Source organism: Idiotropiscis lumnitzeri, chromosome 8 (genome assembly GCF_059441095.1).
Source record: "Idiotropiscis lumnitzeri isolate Australia: NSW breed Sydney's pygmy pipehorse chromosome 8, RoL_Ilum_1.0, whole genome shotgun sequence".
Taxonomy (NCBI): Eukaryota; Metazoa; Chordata; class Actinopteri; order Syngnathiformes; family Syngnathidae; genus Idiotropiscis; species Idiotropiscis lumnitzeri.
Genome location: NC_142398.1, coordinates 31,937 through 44,556, shown reverse-complemented (window position 1 = coordinate 44,556; position 12,620 = coordinate 31,937). Strand labels below are relative to the sequence as shown.

At 41.7% G+C, this 12,620-nt stretch overlaps 1 protein-coding gene across 1 annotated transcript in view; it reads right to left on the bottom strand.

The window, feature by feature from the left end:
- LOC148331460 (uncharacterized) overlaps nt 1–9,771 on the bottom strand; it is a 94,645-nt gene extending 84,874 nt beyond the window's left edge. Inside the window, exons 1-7 of the mRNA XM_088302219.1 lie at nt 9,596–9,771; nt 8,816–8,935; nt 8,045–8,208; nt 7,515–7,703; nt 5,168–5,240; nt 3,933–3,982; nt 3,531–3,825 (exon numbers count right to left, since the gene is read on the bottom strand). Of these exons, the coding sequence (XP_088158345.1) occupies nt 3,531–3,825; nt 3,933–3,982; nt 5,168–5,200 (378 nt within the window). The 5' untranslated portion in view covers nt 5,201–5,240; nt 7,515–7,703; nt 8,045–8,208; nt 8,816–8,935; nt 9,596–9,771. The remainder of the gene's footprint in view (nt 1–3,530; nt 3,826–3,932; nt 3,983–5,167; nt 5,241–7,514; nt 7,704–8,044; nt 8,209–8,815; nt 8,936–9,595) is intronic.
- Nucleotides 9,772–12,620: the final 2,849 nt, after the last annotated feature.

Below are 12,620 nucleotides of genomic sequence, written 5' to 3'. Positions count from 1 at the left end.
TGGAGGACCACAATGGGTTCTAAAATATGACAGAGGGGCCGGACCAGGAGCAGATGGATGGAGTGTTTTGGAAACCTCACCTCATCTGAGAAAAAAAATACATTTAATTTTAAATGAAAGTGAATAAAAGCATTCCAACAATAATATTTGTCTTTGAAAACCACAGTGTTTAGAAAATAAAACATTAACAAGGTTTATTCATTAAATTTTTTTCAAGTTCGGCGGCCCGGATTAAAACTTAACGGGCCGCATGTGGCCCCCGGGCCGTAGTTTGCCCTCGCCTGGCCTAGGGCATAAACACATACATGTAATATCCAATCCGCTTATTCTCACAAGGATAGCGTGCTGGAGCCTACCCAGCTGTCAACGGACAGTAGGCGGGGCACACCCTGAAGTGGTTGCCAGCCAATCGCAGGGCACGCAAAGACGAACAACCATCTGCGCTCAAACTCACTCACAAATGCAACCTCCACACAGGAAAGCTGGGTCCCGGGATCGAACCCTGCACCTTGGGACTGCGAGCCGGATGTCCTAACCAGTCTTAACTCATTAAATACCAGCCATTTTCACTGGAGCAACCCGCTCAATCCCAGCGTTTTCCTGGGTTTTGACTAATATTGCAAGGCCCACAGAATATAGTATTCTAATGCTATATAGACATGGAGCACACCCGAAGAAAGATGAGACTCTCTTCTTTCAACAGAAAAAAATGTTTGTTCCTATCTTTTTCCATTCTTGAGCAATCGGCATTTGAAAATAGCTAAATTTCATGAAAACTCCAATCCCTGGGGAAAAAACTGAGAAAATGAGCTTTTTGTAAACTGATGCATTTTGACCATAATTTGAATTTTGACACTATTATTTATGGCTTTTATGACACCTCTAACATCTAAATAATGCATGCCTTCTATAAAATAACAAAAAAAAGCACAAAAAATGTTTTTGATAAAATAAATTTATTTGCACATAACACTAAACGACTGAACTGTTGAACTATGTACAAAAATGAAATACATCAGTGTCATACATACTTTTTTTTTGTGTGATATAAAATAAAACAGTTGCCTTGATGCAAGGGCACACAACATAGTTCACACCACATTCTTGTTTCACTCCGTTTGCCTTTGCACAAACAGACCCGACACTTTCGTTGTGGTCTGGCTTTGCTGGTCCGTGGAAAATAGGCGAGCTTGTGTTTGTCCACTGGGGTTTGTGTGAAAATAATTGTCTGGGAAGTGATTGCTGGCATCCGCGATGTGCTGCAGAAGCTCATCCGTGAGAAACAGCTGCAGGAAATCAGCTGGCTCCTCAGACTCCAAATGGGCAGCGGCATTCAGTGGTCCAGGGGTTGCTGTAAAGTCGATTTTCCTCGGTTGCCATCCAGTGTGACGCCATCCGGAACCACTGCTTCCTGATGCACAACCTGTAAATTACAGAAATATAAACAATTGGAAATATATATTTATTGCTGCATTTTATTGCTGGCGTGTGAAGTTTCATATTATAATTTACCTTTCTTTACACCAACAAGACGAGGAGGAACTTTCTTGCCGCGGGATGCACAATCTGTGAATTTTAGAAAGTATGCATGATTACCACACCATTCAGTATTGTTGTTTCCTCGTCGGGGAGGAGATGCGCTCGCGCGTAACTGCACATTTACGCGACATTTTCTGCCCGCAAGATGCATGATATGTACAATAAAAGCATGAGGGCTAAAACCACATGTTCAATGGTAACTTGCGAGCGTTTACTTCCTCGTCGGCGAGGACTTACGCTCGCGTGTAATTGTGCAATAGGCGCCCGGACGAGAAAGTCAGCGAGCAAGCTTGCGTCTAACTGCACATTTACGCGACATTTTCTGCCCGCAAGATGCATGATATGTACAATAAAAGCATGAGGGCTAAAACCACATGTTTAATGGTAACTTGCGAGCGTTTACTTCCTCGTCGGCGAGGACTTACGCTCGCGTGTAATTGTGCAATAGAGGCGGCCGGACGAGGAAGTCAGCGAGCAAGCTCGCGTCTAACTGCACATTTACGCGACATTTTCTGCCCGCAAGATGCATGATATGTACAATAAAAGCATGAGGGGTAAAACCACATGTTCAATGGTAACTTGCGAGCGCTTACCTCCTCGTTCGGGGGGATCTGGTGAGGACTCTCAGCTGCTTTGGCTATTGTCCGAAGGCAGGCGATGCAGGCCGCAAGGCACGCGCACCCTCTTTAGACGCCGTTTTGTTGTGACGACGACGAAGCGTCATCCTCTCAACCAAAGCGTCTCCATCGCCTTGATGCTTTTAGGAAGCTTTTTTTTACAAAAAAGCATTCCTCGATCGTCATTTGCTTGGAGGATTTCATTGCTAACGCTACTAATGCGACTGCTGCTAGTGCTGCCGATGCTGCTGCTACCCACGCTGCTCTCCACACTTATAAGTCTACCCCAGGATCCCGCCCCCCCATTTGTACCTCTGGCGCAGATTCAAGGCGGATCTTTTGCACCTCTGCCCCCTGCTGGGTGATTTTTACATGATTCACAATGCGGACAAGGCTGATTCTCAGTCAGAGGTTGCATCAGACCCTTATGTACACTATGACGTAAAAAAGACAGGAAACGTACTTATACGTCTTTGGTAGAGGGCGCCATTGCATTAAAAGACGTCTTTGTACGTCTAAGGGAGTAAATGAGTTGAACAAAGTACAGGGTCCTTCACCTGACTACAGATGATCTTCTGGGGACTTTATTTGGTTTTAATCACTTTTGGGGTCTGTATCTATGCACACTCCCTGGTTTTGCTACCTTCCCGGGTACCACATACACACTGCTTAGTTTCTCTGCCTTCGTGGGTACCACATACATATTGCTTGGTTTCTCTGCCTTCCTGGGTACGACATACACACTGCCTGGTTTTGCTACCTTCCTGGGTACCAGTCACACAAACGTCAGACGACTCAGCACATACCGACTGTCTCAGCACTACACACTTTCACTCCAAGGCAGTGCTGTGAACCAACTTACTGACAAGAGGTAGTATTTAGAATTTTAAAAAGTGCTTGAAAGGTTTTGTTCATGTAAAACCAACAGATTATGACATTATTATTATTATTTAAATCAGTATTAAACAGCATCAGCATAGGTTAAAGATATTATACAGACTATATACGATAAAAAAATAATAAACCACCCTTGCTTTTCCGTCATTTCTTGTATAAGTTAACACACAGATGTATAACATTTGTTTATACAAATATAACGATTAAAAAGTAGCTGATTAGAGTTTTAATTTTGTATTCATTAATCTGTAATAAAAATGGACATATTTTGGTTAATAAAATTAACAAGAAATAAAAGTAAAGGGTGTTCTAATACTTTTTTCAAGATTGTCCTAACATACATTTAATGTTTACAGTATATGTCTTCGGAAGAAGCGCAGCATTAGATTTTTTTTTTTGTTCTCTCTCTTTGACTTCTGAATTTGAATTTCTGTCACAGATGTGCTTGAATTCTATTTTGGATGATTTGTGTTAAACTGCACAAATATTTGAAGAGCCATAGAATTCAAGAATCACACCAGTGCTGCTACTCCTCCGAACGGGTGAACGCCCTTGATTAACAACCTGCGTTGAGGTGGCTTTTGAGATTCGTGGTGTGGGAGAAAAATCTCTGAAGGCATTCTTAGACTTCAAGAGAGGGTCCACAATTTTCAAAGATTCACTTCCGTCTGAATCAGAGGCCTCACTTGTATCCGGAATATATTCATCTCCACTGTCATCTGAGTTGGAGTAATAATGCTTATCCATTCCAAAGTCAGCCTGTTTTTTTAATCTAAAAAACAACAACAACAACGAAATATAAAGGATAGAAGGCAGGAGACCAATAAAATATATGCAATTTGCTTGTAAGATTCCCTGAAATCTATATGGGTTGTTTACCTGTATACTTTTGGTCCTCCTGAGCCTTGGGATAGTAATATGGTCTGGGTCTGAGGCACAAAGTTCAGGGGCAGGATTTGACAATGATTCGTCAGAATCTGTGTCGTTATTCCAAGGAAGATTCAGCCCATATTTTTTGTCCAAGGGAGGAGACTGGGTTGCATCAGAGTCCAAGAGAAAATTGAGAACCCATTAAATACTTAATCCCCAGAGGAATCTGCACAGAAAAAGGTCTTAATTCTATTTGAAAAAAAAAAAAAACTAAAATATTGATGAATGATATTATGACAAAATAATGTAATAACAAAATTAGAATGATTTTAGGAAATTATTTGCAAAACCAAAACATTGTGGTCCGATAATAATGCATATAATTATTCTACGCAGCTATATTTAACAAAAACACTTAATTGACCGTAACAAAAAGCTCCCGGGAGGAAAACTACATTAAATGTTTTTTTAACAGGGCAGTGAAAATATTGGAAAATAAAAAAAATAATGAATAAAATAATTTGAAAAAAGAATTCAATGTGTATCGATGGACCCATATGAAATACTTATATCGCTATGTACTTATCAGCCATATCGCCCAGCCCAATATGTAACTGCAACTTCAAAACCTCGGGCCATAACAGGATTGTAACATGGGATGCATATCTTCATTCCTAAATTTGTAGATCCCGAGGAGGCTGCTCAATGGTCCTGGTAATGTAAACCTCAACCAATTCGGTCACAGCCAATGTTCTCCATCCTTGTTAAGAAGTTTTGATTGATTTAATAGATATACTATTGCAAACTATACCAGAATTTTATACATTTTAAACTTTTGATCACAATTTTACCTATTTTCTAAAAATCTGAAGAATCCACATGCCAAATCACCTGCTGTGGACACATAGGTTCTGTTCTGACAGATAATTCAGTTACAGGTTGTGTACTTAAAGCCAATAAGAGGGCAATGCAGCAGTCGACAGCCTGACGAAAGCTTAAGTCTCCCAATGAGAGAACTGTAGTGGCTGGTAGGTTCTTAGATTGTAACATAGTAAAGACATACACTACGCATAACTGTATATCATATGATGATGAGGGAAAATATTATTAGCTACGATTTATGTCCAGATATATTAGAAAACTTGTCCAACCAGCACAGGTCTATCTAACTGTAATTTTAACATCTCAAGACACGACAGGATGACCACATGATACGCATACCTCCTTTTCAGAGTCTGTCAAACCTTGAGAAGGCTGCTTCGATGTTCTGGTGGCATCAACCTCAGCCGATTCAGTCATTGTCGGTTGTCCTCCATCCTAATGAACAAGTTGAATATTAATTTAATGAATTAAAAAAAAGAAAATGGATCAGAATTTTACACATTTTAACGAACAAGTTCACGAATGAAACAAAACCAATTACTTTAGCGCATGACAATTAATCTTCAGTAGAGATATGTTGTGACTGATATTTCAGTCACAGGTTGTCTTTTGAACGCCACCAGGGCCGCAATGGAGCACAGGACAGCCAAAAGTCTTCTTGTCGGACAGCTGTAGTGGCTGGTAGGTTCTAAGATTATAACATAGTAAAGGCACATACAACTCCTAACTGTATTTCATATGATAATGAAGGAAAAGATGATTAGCTATGATTTATGTCAACAATAAAAATGGCTCTACGGGGTCCCCACGAACGCAAACCTGACAGTTGGGTGTCAGATGGCCAACATACCTGACTCGCAATTCAACTCAACTGGACCCCACAACACAAGAAAAAGCTGAGTGAGCCTCAAACCAGACATACACATTCACTGACAAATATCCTGTGACACCAGATATATTAGAAGTCTTGTCTAATCAGCACACGTCTATCTAACTGCAATTTTAACATCTCGAGACACGACAGGATGAGCACACGATACGCATACCTCCATTTCTGAGTCTGTAAAGCCTGGAGGAGGCTGCTTCGATGTTTTAGTAGCATCATAAATTTATTGAATTAATTATATTTGAGGTTGGATTAGATTTTTACACATTTTAAGCCTTAGCCACCCAAAACAAAACATAAGCTCATGAATGAAATAAAACTAATTAATTTCGCCCATGCCAATTAATCTTCTGTAGACACGTGTTGTGACCAGTGTTGTTTTTGGCAGGCATTTTAGATTTTGTCCAAGTCATTTGGACAAAGTGCTGATTTGTTTACATCACATTTAGTCATCCCAATTCGTTATAGTTTTAGTCCAGTTTTAGTCAACGAAAACTAAAAAAAGGGTTTTAGTCCAGTTTTAATCGACGGAAACGCAAAAAAAGTTTTACCCTAGTTTTCGTCAATTTATTCACAAAGGTTTTAGTCCAAGCGGCACGGTGGCCCAACTGGTTAGCATGATGGCCTCACAATATTGAGGTCGTAGGTACGATTCTGGCTCCGGCCTTCCTGCGTGGGTTTCCTCTGGGTAATCCGGTTTCCTCCCATATTCTTAAAACATGCATGGCAAGTTGCTTGGACACTCTAATTGCCCCGAGGCATGAGTGTGAGCGTGGATGGTTGTTCGTCTATGCATGTCCTGCGATTGGCTGGACACCAATTCAGGGTGTACCTCGCCTACTGCCGAAGACAGCTGGGATAGGCTCCAACACCCCCCGCGACCCTAGTGAGGAGAAGCGGTACAGATAACGGATGGATGGATGGATGGATGGGTTTAAGTCCATTTGAGTTAAAACAAGGCATTCAAGGTTTCCACCCAATAACAAAGACTTTTGGATGGACTACTAAGGATTCTTCATTACAAACAGAAAAAAGTGGCAACAGTGGAATCAATACTCACTGCTCCAAAATAAGCAGAGAAGCAAAACATTTTGTTGGGCAACTGTTGTGGCTTTATTTCACTAAAAGCAACATAAAATAATTTATGAACCACATGCTAACAATTTTGTCTAGTCAACGAAAAAAATTCATGTACATCACGTCATGTTTTCGTCATAAAAGAACCTCGTATAGCTTGTCATCGTCATTAAAAAAGGGGCGTTAACGAAGTATTTTCGTCATAGTCATCAGTGACGAAAACAACACTGGTTGTGACTGATATTTCAGTCCCAGGTTGTCTCCTGAACACCACCAATTGGGCAAGGGCGCGCAGGAAAGCCTGGGGTCTTCTATTTTTACAGTATAGAAAGGCTAAATATCAAATTGAAACAGTGTTTTATATCATGAATATACAGGGTTGGTGCTGGTTCTGGTAGGGAAACCACAACATAAAGATGTCCTTAATTAGTCCCACAATGGGGATATTTGCAATATGGCATATGATGGCCTAACAGGGCCACCGCCCAGAAAGGAGTAACGCAGAACTTTGTAATACTGTCACTCCCTGACCAGTTCGTTGTTCCTGCAGAGCCAAACTTTGACTCAGACCCACAAATTTGAATTACAGATAGTGGACAATGGAGAACTCCCCCAGTCAGTCAGCATGTTCAACTTCCATAGAAACCTCACATACATTTATTAGATTGCCAAACTAATTGGAAACTACATCACCAGAACACCACAAGTGGGCTCTGTTATTGTACTTAAAGATGCATCTTACAAACCTGTGTTCTCCAAGTCCAGCTGGTCCATAGTCTTAAGTTATTTCTTCGCCAACATCAATGTCTCGGAGCGCAAACAGACAGAGGTGTGGTCTGTCCTCTGTTGTCATCTTCTTCATTTTACAGTTGGGGTGCATGTGGTCATCATTAACCAGTCTTCCCAGACTGCCATCTTCTTGAGCTGCATCAACACTTAAAATAGATTAAAAAAAAAAAAACAATTATTCAATCAATGTCAGAAATTAATCTTTGAGACAATCTTGTGTACACAAAACATAAAAATAGGAAATCCACAATTTTTAAATCTAAATCAAATCATACAAGAAATTTCTATTGGAATCAGACCCTATTAACAGCTTGTCTTTGAGACTTCATGATCTATATTTTCATTTGTACAGATTCAACGCATGAATAAAAGTAATTATACATTTTTGCTTAGAGAATGATTTTTCCCCTAACACTTATGGGATGAGTATGTGTTTATTTTTTTAAATAAAAACAAAAATAAGATAACATCTCAATCTTTGCCTCACCTCCAAGTTTTTTCTTGCCGGCGGAAGTCAAACAAAAAGACAGTGCCTCTTCCATCCATCTTCCTGCGTTGAGATTCATCAGAATCTATCAATTTTCCTCTGTACTCCATAATAAAGAATAAAGTCGTCTTTCCTGAAAGGGGCCTTGGTAAATACTCCTCGACCTAGTTAACAGGGAAATCAAGTTAGCTTCGTCATATTTTTAAGCACACAAATAAGGAGTCATCATATTCATTTGGGCCACTATACTAATGTAGGGTGGTTTGAAACATTGCTTCTTGTGAGGGATAGAGCAGAGCCCTTCTTTATGATTTTAAAGGAACAGACCAGCCAAAATTCATTTTCCAGCATTGCATTAGCCAGTATGTATTAGGACTGAAAGTACAAATGTCAATTGCACCTGGTTACGTAAAAAAAAAACTTTAAGATTATTTAGTTTCAAAACAATGACATACACTGTACACAGTCATATTGGATCGCGTCACGTGATCTCTGTGACGTATTACGTGCTTTACACTAGACTATCAATATCGGACTTGTTCACCGGTCTATTGTGGTATAAAAATGCCGGAGGGCGTCATCAAGTACAGCCTTAATTTAGATAGAACTCCTACCATCAGGTTTCACACTCACTGAAATAACTTGAAACTGACAAAAGTGGCAAAAGAAAAGGTCAAGACACTCTTAATGTAAAATAACCACTTAAAAAACGATGTCAGCTTGGTTATCAGAAAACAATAATACATCTTAGCAAAAGCGTTAACATCATACCTTTAAATTAGTTTATATACTTCGCTTCTAACTCTGCAGTCTTGTCCAGACCCTTGACTGCATGTTCAATAGTATCCTGCTTTGGGGACTTCCTGCATCTCAGGGAAGGCATTGTTTATTCTATAAAGAAAAAAGACAGTATTGTGTTGAGAATTATTAATACTATGGGCTAAATGGAGTTTTAACAATATCAGTGTAAGAAAAATAAATTATAAATTAAAAAAATATCAATTCCTCCATCCCAATTAACGATTTCAACCAAAATAGTTTATATTGAAGTTTAAACAACAGACACAGACAGATTTATGCAGTGTGACTACAAAAATCTTACCAAAATTGCATTCACAGTAACCTTTGCTTTAAGAATCATGTAATTAACCAGTGAACATCGTGTCTTACACAAAAATTAATGACAGAAATTATCATGGTACTTGCATTCTGTTGTTCTATAACAAAAGTGCAAGCTGTTAGCTCCGCAAAGCTAACGCAACAAGCTAGCGTCCCTCGTGCTCACATTCAATGCAAACCTGACCACCGGATGACAATACGCGTCGGTTTAGTTCTTTAAATGAGTAAAAGCACCATGACGTTTTATAATTATTCAATGCTTAACTGGAGCTCGTCAATTATGTCAATGTAGGAGCACATGTTTGCTAGGCCAGTGTTGTAGGCCCACATCCATGGTGCTACTTTGTATAGTGTTTTCCACACAACTATCTCTAACTATGAACAAATGCACTCGACGCATGTTTTGAAAAAAACCCAACGAAAAACACTTACCTCTCCGTTTCAACAGCAGTTCGAACTTCGAAGTGGTGATATTCTCCAGCGTTAAGCACCTGCTCGAACTGCGAATAGGTAAAATTCAACAGCGTCTTTTTTCTGTCTTAATAAGGACGCGATGAGAGGAGGAGCGCTTGCCTTTTCGTCAGCACGCCCCGCGCGGGTGGTGCTGCTTTATCACTCTCTATCTGTGCCCGCCCGCCGGCATGTCGATAGAAAAATAATATTTTCAAACATTACTTTCATCTTCTGAACGTTTTGTAGTGAATTTAACAGGTTCACCACTTTTTTCAAATACACCAATGGAAAACAGGTCTTAATTGAGGAAACATACAAAGAGCGTCTCACAAACACCTTATGATGAGCAATGTAATTTGATCACGTTTTTTGTCACTGCCTGGACGTTGGGTTCACTGGCCTGGTGGCAGTGGCTTGTAGACACTGTCACTGAGTGGGAACGGATCTCAAGGTGGGTCAAACTAACCCAAGCAGTGGATCGGTCCGTTTTTTAAATTTATTAATTTTTTTATTTTATGTATTTATTTATTATTTAATACAAGGGCTTCGGCTCACTACCAGTGGGCGGGACCAAAGAATTTGGGTTTCCTTTGAGCTAGGAGGCAGTCAAAGGCAGTCCAATCCCCGGCAACATAAAGCGCCTAGCTCTGGGGACATGGAATGTCATTTCTCTGGTAGGGAATGAACCCGAGCTGGTGTGTGACTAGACCAGTGGTTCTCAATTATTTCCTGTCATGCCCCCCCTACCAAGAAGAAAACAATTCGCACCCCCCCACCACAATTTTCTTTTACATTTCGTACTAATGTACATGTTCTTTGCATATTAATGTTAGATTGTCAATAAAATATCTTACCTTAACAAAGCTAAATTGATAAAAATAAAATATCATTTTGAGAACGACTATTGTGAGGATCTCGAAACTCAGTACTCTGTGGTGCTAATATTGATGAGATGATAAATATGTTGAAGCCACAGAACAAAAAGATTAGATATTGTTTGGAAATTAATGACGTACATAAAGGAATATCAGCCTTGATTGGAGTACATTACTGCATTTAAATTTTTAATAAAAATGAAACAATTATTGATGTTATGACCACTATGAAGAATTTAAAAAACTATATATAGGGATAATTATAGTTTTCATTTTGTTATGTGTAGTCTGTTCATGTTGCATTATTTTTATGACAAAGACGATGGTTAATCGTAGGTTTGTTGCCCAAATGTACCATTACAACCTGATTAATGTTGAGAATGACGAACTCAAACTGGACACTGAAACGTAAAAACACATGGACTTCTTGCCCCTGTCCTCACACGTGCACACACACACACACCATACACGAAGATCCGGGAGGTAAGGACGGCTGTCCTACAGGATGCGGATGGAAGAACAACTGCAGCGGAACAATGCCAGGGATGTCTGGAGGGGCCTGAAGACCATCTCAGGCCACGGACAAGCAGGTAAGACCCAGAAGGGGGGGGGGCTTCAGTGGGCAAATGAGTTGAACCTATTTTTCAATAGGTTTGATCAAATGTCTGACCCCGCTCAGGCTTCCCTGATGCAGCCCCCACCCACCCCTCCTGCCACTGCGAACAAGACCCTCTCTCCCCCTCTCTCGCCCCTCTCTCTCTCCACAGGCTCCAGTTCCCAGCCTCATCAGACAACCACCACTTCCTCCTGCTCAGCCTTGTTCCTCACAACATCTCAGGTGAAGAACCAGCTGAGGAAGATGAAGGCGAGGAAGGCGGCAGGCCCAGATGGGATCAGCTCCCAGCTCCTCAAATCCTGCGCAGACCAGCTGTGTGGAATCGTCCAGCACATGTTCAACCTGAGCTTGAAGCTGGGCAGAGTCCCCCAGCTGTGGAAAACATCCTGCCTGGTTCCGGTTCCAAAGACACCCCATCCGAAGGAGCTCAACAACTTCAGACCAGTGGCGCTGACGTCTCATCTGATGAAGACCCTGGAGAGACTGGTCCTCGTCCATCTGCGCCCCCTGGTCAGCTCCTCAATGGACCCACTCCAGTTTGCATACCAGCCTGGCATCAGTGTGGATGATGCCATCATCTACCTGCTCCACACTTCACTCTTCCACCTGGAGAAGGCGGGGGGCACGGTGAGGATCATGTTCTTTGATTTCTCAAGTGCTTTCAACACCATCCAGCCCGCCTTATTGGGAGACAAGCTGGAGCAGGCGGGAGTGGCCCACCACCTCATCACATGGATTCACAACTACCTCACAAACCGGCCACAGTACGTGAGAACACAGGACTGTGTGTCTGACGTGCTCCTCTGCAGCACGGGAGCGCCGCAGGGAACTGTGCTGGCTCCCTTCCTGTTCACCCTCTACACCTCGGACTACAAATACAATTCCACAACCTGTCACCTGCAGAAGTTCTCTGATGACTCTGCGATTGTTGGCCTCATCACTGACGATGACGATCGGGAGTACAGAGGGGTTACGCAGGGGTTCGTGGACTGGTGTCAGCAGAACCGCCTCCAAATCAACGCTGGGAAATCCAAAGAGCTGGTGGTGGATTTCCGCAAGCGTCGGCACTCTCCACCTGCACCAGTGAATATCCAGGGAACAGACGTTGAGAGGGTCTCAACTTACAAGTACCTGGGTGTTCATCTGAACAATAAACTGGACTGGAGCGACAACACAGACGCTCTCTATAGGAAGGGTCAGAGCAGACTCTTCCTACTCAGGCGGCTGAGGTCCTTTGGCGTTCGGGGAACACTCCTCAGGAACTTCTATGACTCGGTGGTTTCATCAGTCATCTTCTATGGAGTGGTCTCCTGGGCAGGAGGCATCTCGGGCCGAGACAAAAAGAGACTGGACAAACTGGTGAGGAGGGCCAGCTCTGTCCTGGGCTGCTCCCTGGACTCTGTGGACTCAGTGGGGGGCAGAAGGATGACGGCAAAACTGTCATCAATGCTGGACAAACCAGCCCACCCATTCAATGACACTCTGAGAACACTTTACAGCTCCTTCAGTGACA